We start from the raw sequence: 13149 nt of genomic DNA, 5'->3' as shown, positions 1-13149 counted from the left end.
GTTTTTTTTCTTTGTAAGACCAGTAAAGCCAAATTCAGAGATGGAACACGGAGCACTGTTCACGTCCCAGGCACCTGAACGGGATCCAGGGGGTGGCCCGGACGGGAGGGACGTCTTTCTTACATAAGCCAATCTAATTCAATGAGGCCCCCCCTTGCCTCCCATCCCAAAAACTGCGTAAGACGCGTGCTCCGCCACCCCTGAACCGCGTCGAGCTTCCAGGTTGCCTTCTGCCTGGAGCGACGTTTCGTTATCCACCCAAGAGCCAGGACAGGACCCCTACCCCTCCGCCTCCTCCGTCTCCGTACCGTACCGCACCGGCACCACCGGCCGCCGTTTCCGTTTCCATCGTGGGCTGACATCACACTCCCCATCTCACGACAAAGAAACCAAACAATACCTTCGATTCCCAAATCCCCTTTTCGAATCCCTCTACCATTTCTCCCCTCCCCCATCGTCTCTTCAACATCCCCATGGCGCCGCAACAAAAATGGCAGACCTCAACGACTCCCCACTCGTCAAGCGCCTCGCCGTCCCGGGCGTCTGCCTCCTGATCGCCTTCCTCGGATACTCCTCCCAGGTCCTCTTCCACCTCGCCGACGACTCCCTGCCCCCCGGCCGCCTGTCCCCGACCGAGTCCTACGTCTTCAACGCCTTGCTCCTCTGCCTGTGGTACACCTACTACAAGTCCTGCACCGTCGACCCCGGCCGCTACGCCTTTCCCGACGAGGTCATCGAGGTCCCCGAGCCCGACGACGACGAGTACGGCCTCCTGCGCCGCTGGTGCAAGAAGTGCTCCGCCCCGAAACCGCCGCGCGCACACCACTGCCGCTCGTGCGGCAGGTGCGTCGTGAAGATGGATCACCGTAAGGAAGACCCGCGCTTCAAATTTTAGAAAAGAATAGTGCCATAGAACTCGTAGACTGACTTCGCGGCTGCCCGAAAGATTGCCCCTGGACCTCGAACTGCGTCTCGATGCGGACCTTCCCGCACTTCGTCCGCTTCCTCCTCTACACGAACCTCTCCCTCTGGGCCCTCGCCCGCCTCCTCTTCCTCCGCTTCGCCGACCTCTGGGCCAACCGCGCCCTGCCCTCCTACCTGGGCCCTTCCCTCCCCGCCCTCGTCCACCTGACGCTGCTCTCCCTCGTCTGCTTCTTCACCTCCCTCGCCCTCTTCATCCTCTTCTTCTCCACCCTCCGCGGCTGGGTCCTGAACGAGACCATGATCGAGGGCTGGGAGCTCGACCGCCACACGGCCCTCTGCGAGCGCTCCTCCGGGCGCAACGGGCACAATAACGATGGCGACTTCTGGTCCGTCACGGGGCCCGACGGGAGGAAGCTGCGGCTGGAGAAGGTCGAGTTCCCCTACGACGTCGGCATCTTCGACAACCTCGCGCAGGCCATGGGCACGCGCAACGTCCTGATGTGGTTCTTCCCCTTCGCGGGCAACCCGGAGATCGGCGAGGGCGGGAGGGGCGTCGGCTGGGAGTGGCCCGAGAACGGGCTGAACCGGAAGGAGGGCATGTGGCCGCCGCCGGACCCGGACAAGATGCGCCGGGGGCTCGGCGGGTGGCCCGGCGCTGCTGCGAGGGGCGCGGAGGGCATCAGGGTGCCGCGGTACGCGAGCAAGGAGGAGGAGTTGGAGGCGTTCAAGTCGAGGCAGGATGCCGACAGGAGGCGGTGGCAGGGGGAGAGGTCGAGGCTGATGGCGGAGCTGGAGGAGGAGGATTACGACGTCATTTCCGATGAGTCTGACGGTGGCTATGAGCGAGGTGCCGACGGCGAACCGGGGTGGACGAACGCTGATGGTGAAAGGCTACAAGACTACGGGGTCGACGAGGACGAGGACATGACTGATGACGAAGACGTCCCTCTCGCCGAGCTGTTACGCCGGAGAAAGGTCCTGAGCAAGGACGGGGAGGCATAAACACCACATATAAAAAGAAGTAAAACATAGAAAGCGAAATCTTTTGTGGGATAGTTCCCAAGTTTCTATACTAATCCTCGCCTAAAACCAACACAAATGGGGGCATCCAAAGAGGGCTCGCGCATGCCATGAATCCCTTTGACTCCCAATTCTACCAAACAATAAAAAGAGGCACACAAGAGGCAGGACCAATCCTCCCTTCCGCCCGGGGTCGCCCTGATCCTGTATGCTGAAAGAACTCGAAACAAAATGTTTGTGTGATCATGAACCGCTTGCCACTCTAGACGCAATCCACATTCTTCTTTCCGCCAATCAGTCCAAAGAGTAGTCTTGTCGTGCGATCACGAAGCATCAATCCAGGGTCCTGATCTAGAAGAACCCGCCGTTGTCGTCCCTGACATCCCACACGAAGCTCGACTACCAGTCATCGTCATCATCCTTCTTCTGCATCGCGTTCTTCCTGGCGAGCAGCGCGTCCGCCAAGCTGTTGCCCAGGCTGGGCGTCGGGGTGTTGCTGCGGCTGTCGGAGCCGTTGGATCCGTTCAAGCTAAGACCGGAATCGCGGGCGGGAGCCACAGCAGGCTTACGTCCAGCGGCAGGACGCTTCACGGGAGGCTGAGGAGGGGTGGGCTTGCCGCGCGCGCCGTTGGGAGGGGGCGGAGGGGGGCGAGGAGCGACCACGGGGGGAGGCGCCTGCTCCTCGACGTAGGCAGCAGGAATCCAGGCCTGGCCTTGAGCGTTCTTGGCGAGCCACCAGCCTGTATCGATTAGCTTTCAAGTCCAGATTGAAGTGAATGGGGGCTTACCGTTATTCTCCTTCTGGACGATCTCCACCATATCGCCAGTGCGAATCGTGAGCTCGTTCTCTCTCTGGCCGGCAAAGTCGTAGAGCACCTTAGCCATGACCTTGTTCGGCGCGGGCGGTGCGGCGGGAGGAGGGGGAGGAGGCATTCTCGTTGCGGCAGCTGGCTTCGTGTGCGTGGGGATGGATGTAGTAGAAGCGGCGGCAGCTTGTTGTTGACGTCCGAAAGGTCCCGTCTTCGCTGAGCTGACGGCAGCGGGCGGTTGAGGAGTAATCGAAGGTCCGGTCTTTGCAGACGAGGCACCTGGGCGTGGCTGGGGCCGGCTGTTTGTGATACGAGATGGCCTGCCGTTGGGACCACCCGGCTTGATGAGCTTACCACGAGTGATGGGTTTCGGTGGAACTGGCTTGCCCTTTGGTGTCGGTTTGGAAACAGATGAGGGAGGCTCGCCAGGTTGGGTGTGTACAGCTCCACTCTTGTAGAAGTCGACAGGCTGCTGCGAGTCTTTGAGGACCTTCACAGTCTGCATCTTGCCGGGCTTCTTTGCATACTCAATCACTTCGCCAATCTTGAGATTAAAGCCACCAGGCATAACGCGCTGCATCTGCGTGAACAGTTCAGTCTTCAGCACACAGTTCAGCAAAGGATCAGCCTCCTGCGGTGATCCCACACCCAGGGAGAACCAATCATCTCGGGCGGTCGATGCTCCAATGAACTTGATCGCGCCCAAAGGCATCGATCTCTCAACGGATATCTGAGGCTGACCATTGACCAGCATTTGGGCAACAATGTAGAATTTGCTGTTGGTGACGACAAGGATTCTGGGGCTGGGCTTGCTGGATCTGCCAAACTTGGCCTCCAGAATCTCACCACGGCAAGAGAATATAGCATTCTCATTGCCTCCGATACCGATTGCGTTTCTGATTTGAGAACCAGGTCCGGCAGATGCGTTGATACCAAGGTAGTCTCCCAGGAATCTGCGAGATCCAAGCAGACTGTATCTGCGTCTCTCTTTGCGGTTCTGGAGGACTCTGTGGCCCTGGTCACGAAGCTGCAGGAACTCGGCTCCGGTTCTCTTCTTACGCCAGAACCGTTGGATGCGAGTAGCAGACTCCGCGCGGTAGGCCAGGTAAGCTCGCCACATGCGCTGGATACGAGTGGCCATGTTGTGCCAGTATCGGTCTCTCATGTGCTCGAGCGCAAACAGAGTCTCAGGCGACTTGATGAAGGCCTTGGTGGTACCCATTTGCCACTCCTCCTTGGGTATACTGGTGTCCTTGAGAATCTGCTTGGTTGCCTCCTGATATGATCCCGACCAAGTGTACTCGCCTGCATACGACGTAGCGGGCGAAAGCAGGAAGAAGCGATCCACAAACTTCTCGAATGTCTGTCTGTAGGCGAAGCCGGCTCGACGAATACGAACGTTTTCTTGGAGACCGAGGTACTTGATCTGATGCAGAACGTTGGGGACATTGTACTCAGAAGCCGACTTGTTCTCGTTGGGCTTGATCGTTCGGATGTACGATGGCTGGCACTTCATCAAAGTCTCGACGAGGGCGTTGGCGGAAGCTCTGATACGATCACCGGCGGTGGGCGGTTGTTTGCGGTTATCCTGATCGACCTGGTTCGGGAACAAAGTGTGGACGAAACGGTTGCCGCTGCCCTGGAAGAGGTTAAGGAGACCCTTCAAGAGCAAGTCCTTGTTCTTGTCCGTAATTCCATCAACTGTGTAAGACACATCACCAGCATAGTGCTTGATGATGAAGTTGCCTTGGCGTGGTGTCAAATGAGGGTTCGACATGCCACTGATGCTCTGCATGAAAGTGCGGTCAGAAGCGGCGGGGTCTGCGTGGGCCGTCTTGGTGGCATCCTTCATGGCGGATAAAACACCAGGAGGCCGAACCGACTCAATCAAGTCGCACACGATCTTGTTGTCGAAGTACTTAATAGGTGTCCACTGAATCTGTTCGCGTGCGTATTCGTCTTGTTCGGCCTTGAGCGTCAGCTGAATGAAGATCTGCTGCAGCTTCTCATTGACGTAGTTGATGCAAAGCTGCTCGAAGCTGTTCTTGTCGAAGATCTCGAAACCGTAGATATCGAGAATACCGATGTTGTTGTTCGTCGCCTGCTTCGCTTTCAGGGACTTGTTGACGCGCTCGACGATCCAGTCGAAGAGGTTGCTGTAGATGGCCTTGGAGAGAGCATCCCGGGTCGCAATAGCCTGAGCGACGTTCGTGGGGGACTCGATGACTTCTCCGTTTCGAGGGGTGAGGATACGGATGGTGATGGCCTTGATCAACTGGTCCGGGGTCACCTCCAAAAGGTAGGCCAGGAAGTCAACTACGGACTGGTCGCTAACGGCGGCGTATCCATCCTGACCCTCGTGGAACTGGATGTTGCCTGCCCACAAGATCGCAGACAGCATACGGAAGATCTCGTCCTGCTCGGCTTGGCTGAGGCCAATAACCTTCATAGCCTGCAGCGTGTCGTTGTACTCGGCCAAATCGTCGATACCGTCGACCTCGAGACACTTCGACCTGCTAGTGTAAACGTACGTCTCGGGTGTTTGGATGCCGAATTGCTGTCGGTAGGTTTGAGATGCGCCCTTGGTGAACTGGTAGAAGATGTGGAAGTTTCGCTCGTTGGTGATCTGGCCGACGACTCGGGACTTTTCGAGGAGGTAGTTGGTGATGTCGGCACCGACGGGCTCGCCCTGCGCATTAAAGTGAATCTGCAGGTACTTGCCGAAGCGCGATGAGTTGTTGTTCCTCAGCGTCTTTGCGTTTCCGAAGGATTCCAGCAAAGGATTGGTAGCCAGCACCATGTCCTTGATCTGTCCGATGTCGCCCGAGTCTCCTCCCGACACGTTGGCGATGTACTGCATAATACGCTTGGCCGCCTCGGTCTTGCCAGCACCCGACTCTCCGGAGATGATGACACACTGGTTATCGTTGTAGGCCTTCATGTTGTAGTACGCGGATTCGGCAATAGCGAACACGTGCGGGGGCATCTCGAGACGATTCTTGCCCTTGTAACTGTCGAGGACCTGGTCGGTGTAGATGCCCAGGTCCCGGAAGGGGTTGACGGACACCAGCACATGGCCAATGTAGGTATAGATCTCGGCGCCCTCGAATCGCTTCTTGAGATTGTCGTTAATGGCTTCGTTGGACACCTTACTGAGTAACGTAAGATCCGAAACGCCAATCTCTTTCTTCTTGGTGACCTCGTAGGTGGCCTTCTTGGGCTTGCCGCCGCCGCCCGCCGCTCCGGACGGGCCGGCAGGGCCTGTCCTCGCGGACTTGTCCTTGGGACGTCGTGAGATACCCTAGAGATGACACGCGCGCCGGTCAGTTCTGATTGTTGTGGTGGGGGATTCGGGGGGGTTCGCAGCCGGAGGTGGGAGGAAGGGTGCGCGCGGGGCATGAAGCAACGGAGGCGTCTCACCATGCTGGGCAGTTCTCAATGAGGGGATGCCGGTATCTCTGTTTGGTTGCGCGCAAGAAAATCTATCGTGTATTTGCGCTGGAGGATGAAAGAGCGAAAAAATTGCTTTTTTGCTGAGTGAGAGACTAGAAAGAAGGCGCACCAGAAAGTGACGTTGCGGTGCGGTGCGGACGGAGGGATTACGCAGGTGTAGTGTGGCTGGTTCTTGCCCGAGATCCCCAAATCCAGACGTTGCACCGTGGCCGACGGTCTGCCTCTGGTGGTGCCTGACGACACACCTAAGCCTCCACTGAGGTGTCCTGAGTGGAGGGAGACGTGGAGGGGCTCAGTCAGCCAATGACCGCCCGAGGTTCTCCCGGGGGATGCACAGCCTCAGCCCGGAGAATCGTTGGCGCCTGGTTCCGCGTAATGCTCACGATGCTTTAGCGCTCCTTTAGCGACGGTCCACTCTTCATCAATGCCCCTGTCCATCCCGCTTCTTCTGCGTCTGCGGGAGATTTTCTTGGAACTTCAGGCCAAAAAAAGATTTCTCCCCGTTGGCGGTCGCTGCCTTGAGCATCGGGCTCTGAGGTCATAGCTTCTTTCCCGCCTCTGGTGGTGTTGGGCTTTGCGACAAAAGGATAATCTCCATCACAACCCGTCTCTCAGTCTCATGTGTATCAAAGGTCAATTTAAGGTCTGCCCATGGTTCGTCCCAGAGACAGCGCTTGATATTATTGGAATGTTTCATGCGTCAAACTCGTCGAGTGCCAAAGTCGACCCCCTAGGCCGACCGCGGCCTGTCCCGCCGCCGCTGCGCGTCCCGACCTGTGACCTTGAGGGTGTTCACGGAATTATGCCAACGACCGATTGGTTCAAATCTTGGCAATATTGGCATAATTGATCGTGGCCGTCCAAGAAGGCGGTGACAGATTTCTCTAGGTGTTTTGAGTCCTTCGCTCCATTTAATTGCTATCTGTGAGCCCTGATCGCTGCTGCTGCTGTTGCTGCTTTGCTATTTCATTTTATATATCGCTTCGATTATTTTATCCTCATGCGACTGCTGTCGCATTGGTCTTTGCCCGGACCAAGGCATACATCGCTCATTTCAGCCCCGAAGCCCAAGACCCAGGCCCCTCACGAAGTGGACGTCATTAGCTTGGCGCTCGAGAGCCAACCTCATCCTCTCACTGTATGCCTTCTCTGCCTCGTCAACCCTCGCTTCCTCCTCCGATAGCTGCCTATCTTCCTCAAAATCATCTGCCTGGGACCCTGGCTTACTCGAGAAGCTGACGAGGCCTAATTTCTCGCCGGTCCAGAACAAGATATCGTCATCATTTACGTTGTCCACTCCGGTGCGCGTCTGCGTCGACAGAATCTTCCGGGCGAGATCATCTGAGCCTGGCATTGAAGCAAACAGAGATGGCCTTTCAGCGACCTCGCTGTGGCCGATCTTGTGGCGCCGTACCTCGGTGAAACCGTCGCGTTCGAACCACTTCAACAAACCCGAACCATCCGAGAATACGATTCGGGTGCCTTGGTTAGTCACCGACAGGATTTTAGACTGCGACGACGTCTGCCGGTTCTTCATTGTTGAGTTCTGCATCAGAGCCGCCGATGAATCGCCCTGAGGTGGACGCAAGCCGTAAAGTTCCAACGACCCCTTGGTGTTGTACTCGCCCGCCGCGATCAGTGTCCGACCTCCTTCCTTCTGCTTCGAGTCCATCACTTGCTCCACCGACAAATCCCCCTTCCGGCGTATTTCGCTGTCCATTGTTGAGAACGGGTACGGCAAAGACGCGAGACTCGACAACCGAGCGCCTGAATGGATGGACCCCATAATCGAAGGGAATTTGCGTCGGTCGTAATGGAGAATATTGGAGAAGCGCCCTGCTACGTAAATATCGTCGGCGAAAGAGTACTCGTCATTCGCATTGGGCAGATGCAAGATGCTCAGAGGTGTAGGCTGCGACAGAGGCGCGTACGGCGGCAACGGATCCGACTCGAAGTAGTCGCTCGTCCTGGTAACCCCGTTTGCGGGATCAACGGCCAGAACGTCTATTTTCTCGATGATGTCTCTCGGCGTCCTCACCCGCGCTCTGTAGTCGAAGAGGTGAATACCCAGTGACGTTCCTACGGTCAACGGCAAGCCGGGGGCGGCCCCAGAGAGGGCTGTAATGGACCATTCGAACGATTGCTCGGAGACGACGTCTAACCTGTTGAGATCCACCTCGCGAAGGTGTCCTTGGACAGCGACGAACGCCTTGCCGGAAAAGTTGTCCACGGTGATGCTCTCCGTCACGCCGGTGTCGATCTTACGCGATCTCCCCATGGTCTGAGGTCCGTCCAGATAGAGCACGCCATCACCGCTCTTCGCCACCATTGCCCCCTTGCGCCCGCGACTCCCCTTCACGTCCCAGAGACACATGGATCCATCGTCCAGCGGGGACACAGCCAGCAACTCGTTGCTTCCTTGATTCGGACTGTAAAGCGCCATGCCCCGGACGTCCAGCGTATCCTCTTCGTTTCCGTCCCGGATCCTCGGTTGCTGCAACCAACTCGTCACCACCGGCGCGTACCGTTGTATGTATTCGTTATACCAGAAAACCGGCTCGGTCGGGAACGAGGGATCCCAGTTCGCCATGTCTCTATACCTCTGCATCTTGCGCTGCTCCCCGGTCTCCTCATCGTAGAAGTGAGGGGGTGGTTCTGTACCACCGTTTTCCTGGCTCAGATGTACGGCGGCACTCAGGAGGGGTTCGTCAATAACGTCGTCGTCGAAGGTGCGGGAAAGACGGCGGCGTCGCTGAATGGACTCTAGGAACGGCGAGTGGTCAAAGGTCCTCGACCTCCAGTGGTTGTTGTCGAGCGAGATCTTCTGCAGCTTTCGACAGACGAGCTGCAGTCCGGGAAAGTCATAGGGCTCCAGGACTGAGGGGCAGCAAACGACGGGAGCTTGTCAGCTGCAAATCCGGGGTACAGGGCCAAGACGGCAACGGCGGGACTCACAGGACAGGACGCGCAGCAGTATCTCGTCCGGTAGCTCGTCGAGCTTTATCGGAGAGGCACGCGACGCCATTGTGGGTGGGCGTTTTTGGGGGAAGAGAGAGTACGGAGACTCTGCGATTATACTTCTGGCTGCGGTGGGTTTCGGGGTGGCAGAGGGGAGCCCGGACGGGAATCATGGAGAAGGGTCGAAGGGTCGAAGGATGATCCTATTGTTATCGTTATCGGGATTGTCAGTGCCCTAGCTATCTTGGGCCTAGTGCAGATCCGGGGGTGGACCGGGAAGAAACGCCTGGACTCTTTAAGGTGGGCTGAGCCTGTCAAAGCTCCAGTTGTTTGGTTGGGTGTTGTGTTTGGTCAGACCCGACTCGCTTGCCCGCTTCCACGGCACATGTCAGACTGCTGCCTCCTGTGTGTTGTTGTTTGGTGCTGCTGGTCGTACAGACGGGAGCTTCTTCGGAATGCTCGTCCATGGCGGCCGGAAATTTCTTGATTCAAATAGCGGGAGCGGTGAGTCTCCCCGTTGAGTCCTGAAACACCATAACAGCCACGTCCATCCAGATAACGACCTGGGCAAGGTACACAGCCTGGAACCGCAAACCACTCCTGCCCGGTTCTTGAGAGCCACTGCAACCACCGAAGGCTTGGCAGCCAGCCGATGCCGCATTCCCGCCGTACCCCCACAGCCTGCCTCGCACCACCTTGATATTTCTGCCCCGTTGGGCTGCAATTGATGCAAAAGCACTGGTACTATTACACGACCGATGCTCGTCTGGCATCACCGGACTGAGCATCTTTCTCATTAGGCGGCCGGTTTCATCCGTGAGGTTCTCAAATGGTAGGCCCTCCTGCACAAGCAGAAGGCAACTTTTTGATGGCTAAAGCCAGCCAATGTCACAGGCGAAATCGAAAACAATGGTTGACTTGATTGATGGTTTACAAGAGGACTATATTCTACAAAACTTGAAAAGAAGGACAGGTTTATATGCATTGAGAGGAAGTTCTCGACAGTTGGCAGACATCCTTCTCAATTGCGTTCTCTGGACACCTGAGCCATGCCTCTGCTGCTCAACAAGTGGCTTGGCTGTGGACAAACTCCTGGGCAGTGAAGGAAGGATACATGAATCCAGACACGCTGATAAGATCAGTAACATTTCCCGCCGGACCATGCGACGGAAGGAAGCTGTGATCATGTCAGTAATATTCGATTCAAAAGTTCCAGAAAGACAGGCGCCAACTCACTGTGCATTGCCGGGCACTTTGCTTCTCGCAAGAGACGCGAGGAGCTCTTGGACCGCGGCGTGATCGAAGGTTTCAATGAAGGCCAGATTCCCGTGGTCCGCGTCGAACACGGCCGTAGAGCTCGTCTCGGTAGGACACGCTGGGAGAATGAGGGCGTAGCCGTGATCCACGGCGTGCACAGTCGCCTCCATATCGACGAGCGCCAGCTGGACTTTGCTGTCCTTGAGTACTAGGGATCCGCCGCGTCTTTGATCCCGTCGTGTCAGCTCGCGTTTTTGTCGGCGAAGACGATGTGGAAACATACTGGTAGGTGACGATTTGGTCTTGAGGAACAGTCGTGTAATAGCTTGCGGCGTGTTCGGGGACGATGAGCTTGGCGCCTTGCGCGACGTAGTCTACTACGCCGAAAGCGTGATCGTGATGGTGGTGTGTAGGCTATCAGGAGTGAGTATGTCAGTTGTCTGATGATGATGGATATGAGGGAGCCGTGGCGACGAACCCAGACGTGGGTGATGTTCTTCCCAAGAGTGGCCTGGGCCCATTCAATCACGAGTCTACTCTGATGCGGCGGCGCATCCAACACGATGACCGACCCGTCCTCGAGCTCAACGATAGCTTGTCTCATACCCAAGTCACCTCCGGGACTGATGGTCCAGAGTCCGGGCAAGTCTTCGAAGGGCCGGGAGGCCGCGGCTGCAATCGTCTCCGAAGTTCCCGTGTACGCTCCCGGCCAAAGGAACCCGGCGGCCGTTTCACCGATCTCGGCAAAGCTGTACTGCGGATCGCGGACGGGTACGCCAGACTCGGGAACTGGGCTGTTGCCGGGAACCGCAAAGAAGTCCTCGGTAAGCCCGCCGTTGATATCGATCTGATCGGCGCGATAGTCTCCAGTGAGGTGCTTGCCATTGTAGATGGTCTTGAACCGCTGCGGTATCTGCACGCCGTTGACTTCGGTGTAGTCGTGGACCAAAAGATCATGAGTGGAAGCGCCGAAGAAAGGGTGGTCTTCATAGGACCGTATGATGTAGGGAAGGTTGGTCACGGGGTCGAAGAGCACCGTGAGATTGAGAGCATTATCATGAACTGGGTTGAAGGTTAGCGAGTGTTTGTTGTAAAGCTGTTGAGGCCAAGGCCGTGTGTAACATACCGCCCGCAAGTTCAACACCCGCACCGGTGACTCCATCTTGTCCGATGAAGTTGTTGTTTAATCGGATCTGTTCAGTTAATAACCGAATGATGAGAAGTCCTAATGCGAGACGGTACCTTGGCAAGAAGGAGAGGATCCCATTTGTACGCCTCGCTGATGAGGTAGGATGCAAGTAATCCTAGAGAAGACGGAGATCAGGTTTACGAGCAACCCAGTATCAGGTGTAGACTCTTACCGTCAAGGTAGCCCTGAGGCTCGCCGGCAGGATTGTACAAATTGTAGCTACCTCTGGTAACGGCTGCGAAGCCGTTAGCGCCGCCACCGACAACGATGGAGAAGTCCATGGGAGCGAGGTTCGCGCGTCCGAATGTCCAACCGGCTAGCAAAGATCAGCTTACACAACGATCATCAGGTACATCGAGAACCTCATACGTCCAAGCGAAGCAACCTTGTCGATGCGTTGCTGGATTTGTTCTTGGCCGTAAGAAAAGGACACATTTTGTCGACCAGCAGTCACCGCCGCATTGTCGACGCCAGATACCGATATGGCCAACATCAAAGTTCTCTCTCGGAGGATTCTAGTCTTCGTCAGAGAGCATACAACATGTGACATCAACGAAGCTGGACTTACGTTTCACCAACGTAGGTCAGACTCTGGATGGACGAGATGGCTTCGTTGCCACCGAGAGCTTCTATGCCGAGGTCGAGCAATGCTGAGGGATCTTGCGTGGTGCCATTCTGCCGGACCGGTAGACGATGGCCCAACGCCGATCCGACAACTGCCAGGAGATGTAAGCTTAAACGAGTGGACATGTTTGAGATGTCTTAAAGAACGGATGAACCATGGGAAGCTGTTTCGTAAAGGCGACAGCGTTTAGTTATAGAAGATTTACTCCTGCTGTACATGGTTCTCGGGCTATCCGGACTTGTCGGCATACGGTCTGCAACTCCTGAACATCCTCACGCGTCACTCAGGCTTGGCTGGATGAAGCGATTTCCAAGCCTGCGACGTACTAATCTGCGAGGAAAGGCGTAGCATCTCAATTACGATGCATGGTCTTGGATGACAGTGATGCTACGAGGGCCAAATTACCCAGATGCCCCTGTAATAGCTAAATAGAGTGCCCAGACGGGTCACTCCGGGGTATCGACGGAGAGACGCAGCCGCGCGGGAACGCTCGTCGAGAGAAAGCGCCGTAGGCAGCCCAAGCCCGGATTAACATTCAAGGACATGGCAATATTCAAAATCGTGCTCCGTCGGGACGGCTTAAGTCCAGTCTAGGTCCGAACGCATTCTCGGCTGGAGCCAGCGAAGTACCGGAGATAATGTGAAATTGTGCTAACCGACCCCATACAACCAGATTGCAACAATATAGCGCTTTACCTGCGATCCGTGTTCATTTTCTTATCTCGCAGTTGGGGAAGCTTGTGTTCAAGTCCGGCGTGAGAAGACTTGGTCGGGAAAACGCATGCGACATGAGGTTCTCGGCCTCAACAAAACGAGCACCTACCCGACTTCGCGCTTCGTGCGTCGAATCAATGGCATCAGACAAGTATATTATATCTGACCGTTGGGGGTCTTCCTAATGCTCTCCCAACTTG

At 56.3% G+C, this 13149-nt stretch overlaps 3 protein-coding genes across 3 annotated transcripts; 1 reads left to right on the top strand and 2 right to left on the bottom strand.

The window, feature by feature from the left end:
• Positions 1 to 490: 490 nt before the first annotated feature.
• On the top strand, positions 491 to 1926 carry CkaCkLH20_04133 (dhhc zinc finger membrane protein; the record flags this gene model as incomplete). Its single annotated transcript, XM_038886852.1, has 2 exons — positions 491 to 866; positions 947 to 1926. 2 exons carry the CDS (start codon positions 491 to 493, stop codon positions 1924 to 1926), a joined length of 1356 nt encoding a protein of 451 aa, XP_038748102.1.
• Positions 1927 to 2343: 417 nt separating this feature from the next.
• CkaCkLH20_04132 (uncharacterized protein) lies at positions 2344 to 9231 on the bottom strand (the record flags this gene model as incomplete). The annotated part of the gene is made up of 4 exons (XM_038886851.1): positions 2344 to 2684; positions 2733 to 6054; positions 7294 to 9083; positions 9162 to 9231. 4 exons carry the CDS (start codon positions 9229 to 9231, stop codon positions 2344 to 2346), a joined length of 5523 nt encoding a protein of 1840 aa, XP_038748101.1.
• A 995-nt stretch (positions 9232 to 10226) lies between these two features.
• Positions 10227 to 12360, bottom strand: CkaCkLH20_04131 (uncharacterized protein; the record flags this gene model as incomplete). Its single annotated transcript, XM_038886850.1, has 9 exons — positions 10227 to 10341; positions 10401 to 10646; positions 10705 to 10835; positions 10900 to 11483; positions 11548 to 11614; positions 11664 to 11725; positions 11783 to 11926; positions 11980 to 12125; positions 12179 to 12360. 9 exons carry the CDS (start codon positions 12358 to 12360, stop codon positions 10227 to 10229), a joined length of 1677 nt encoding a protein of 558 aa, XP_038748100.1.
• Between the last annotated feature and the right edge of the window lie 789 nt (positions 12361 to 13149).

The sequence above is a fragment of the Colletotrichum karsti genome (assembly GCF_011947395.1).
Source record: "Colletotrichum karsti strain CkLH20 chromosome Unknown Scaffold10, whole genome shotgun sequence".
NCBI classification, from domain to species: Eukaryota; Fungi; Ascomycota; class Sordariomycetes; order Glomerellales; family Glomerellaceae; genus Colletotrichum; species Colletotrichum karsti.
The sequence above is the reverse complement of the archived record's forward strand: the minus strand, read 5'-3'. Positions and strand labels throughout refer to the sequence as shown.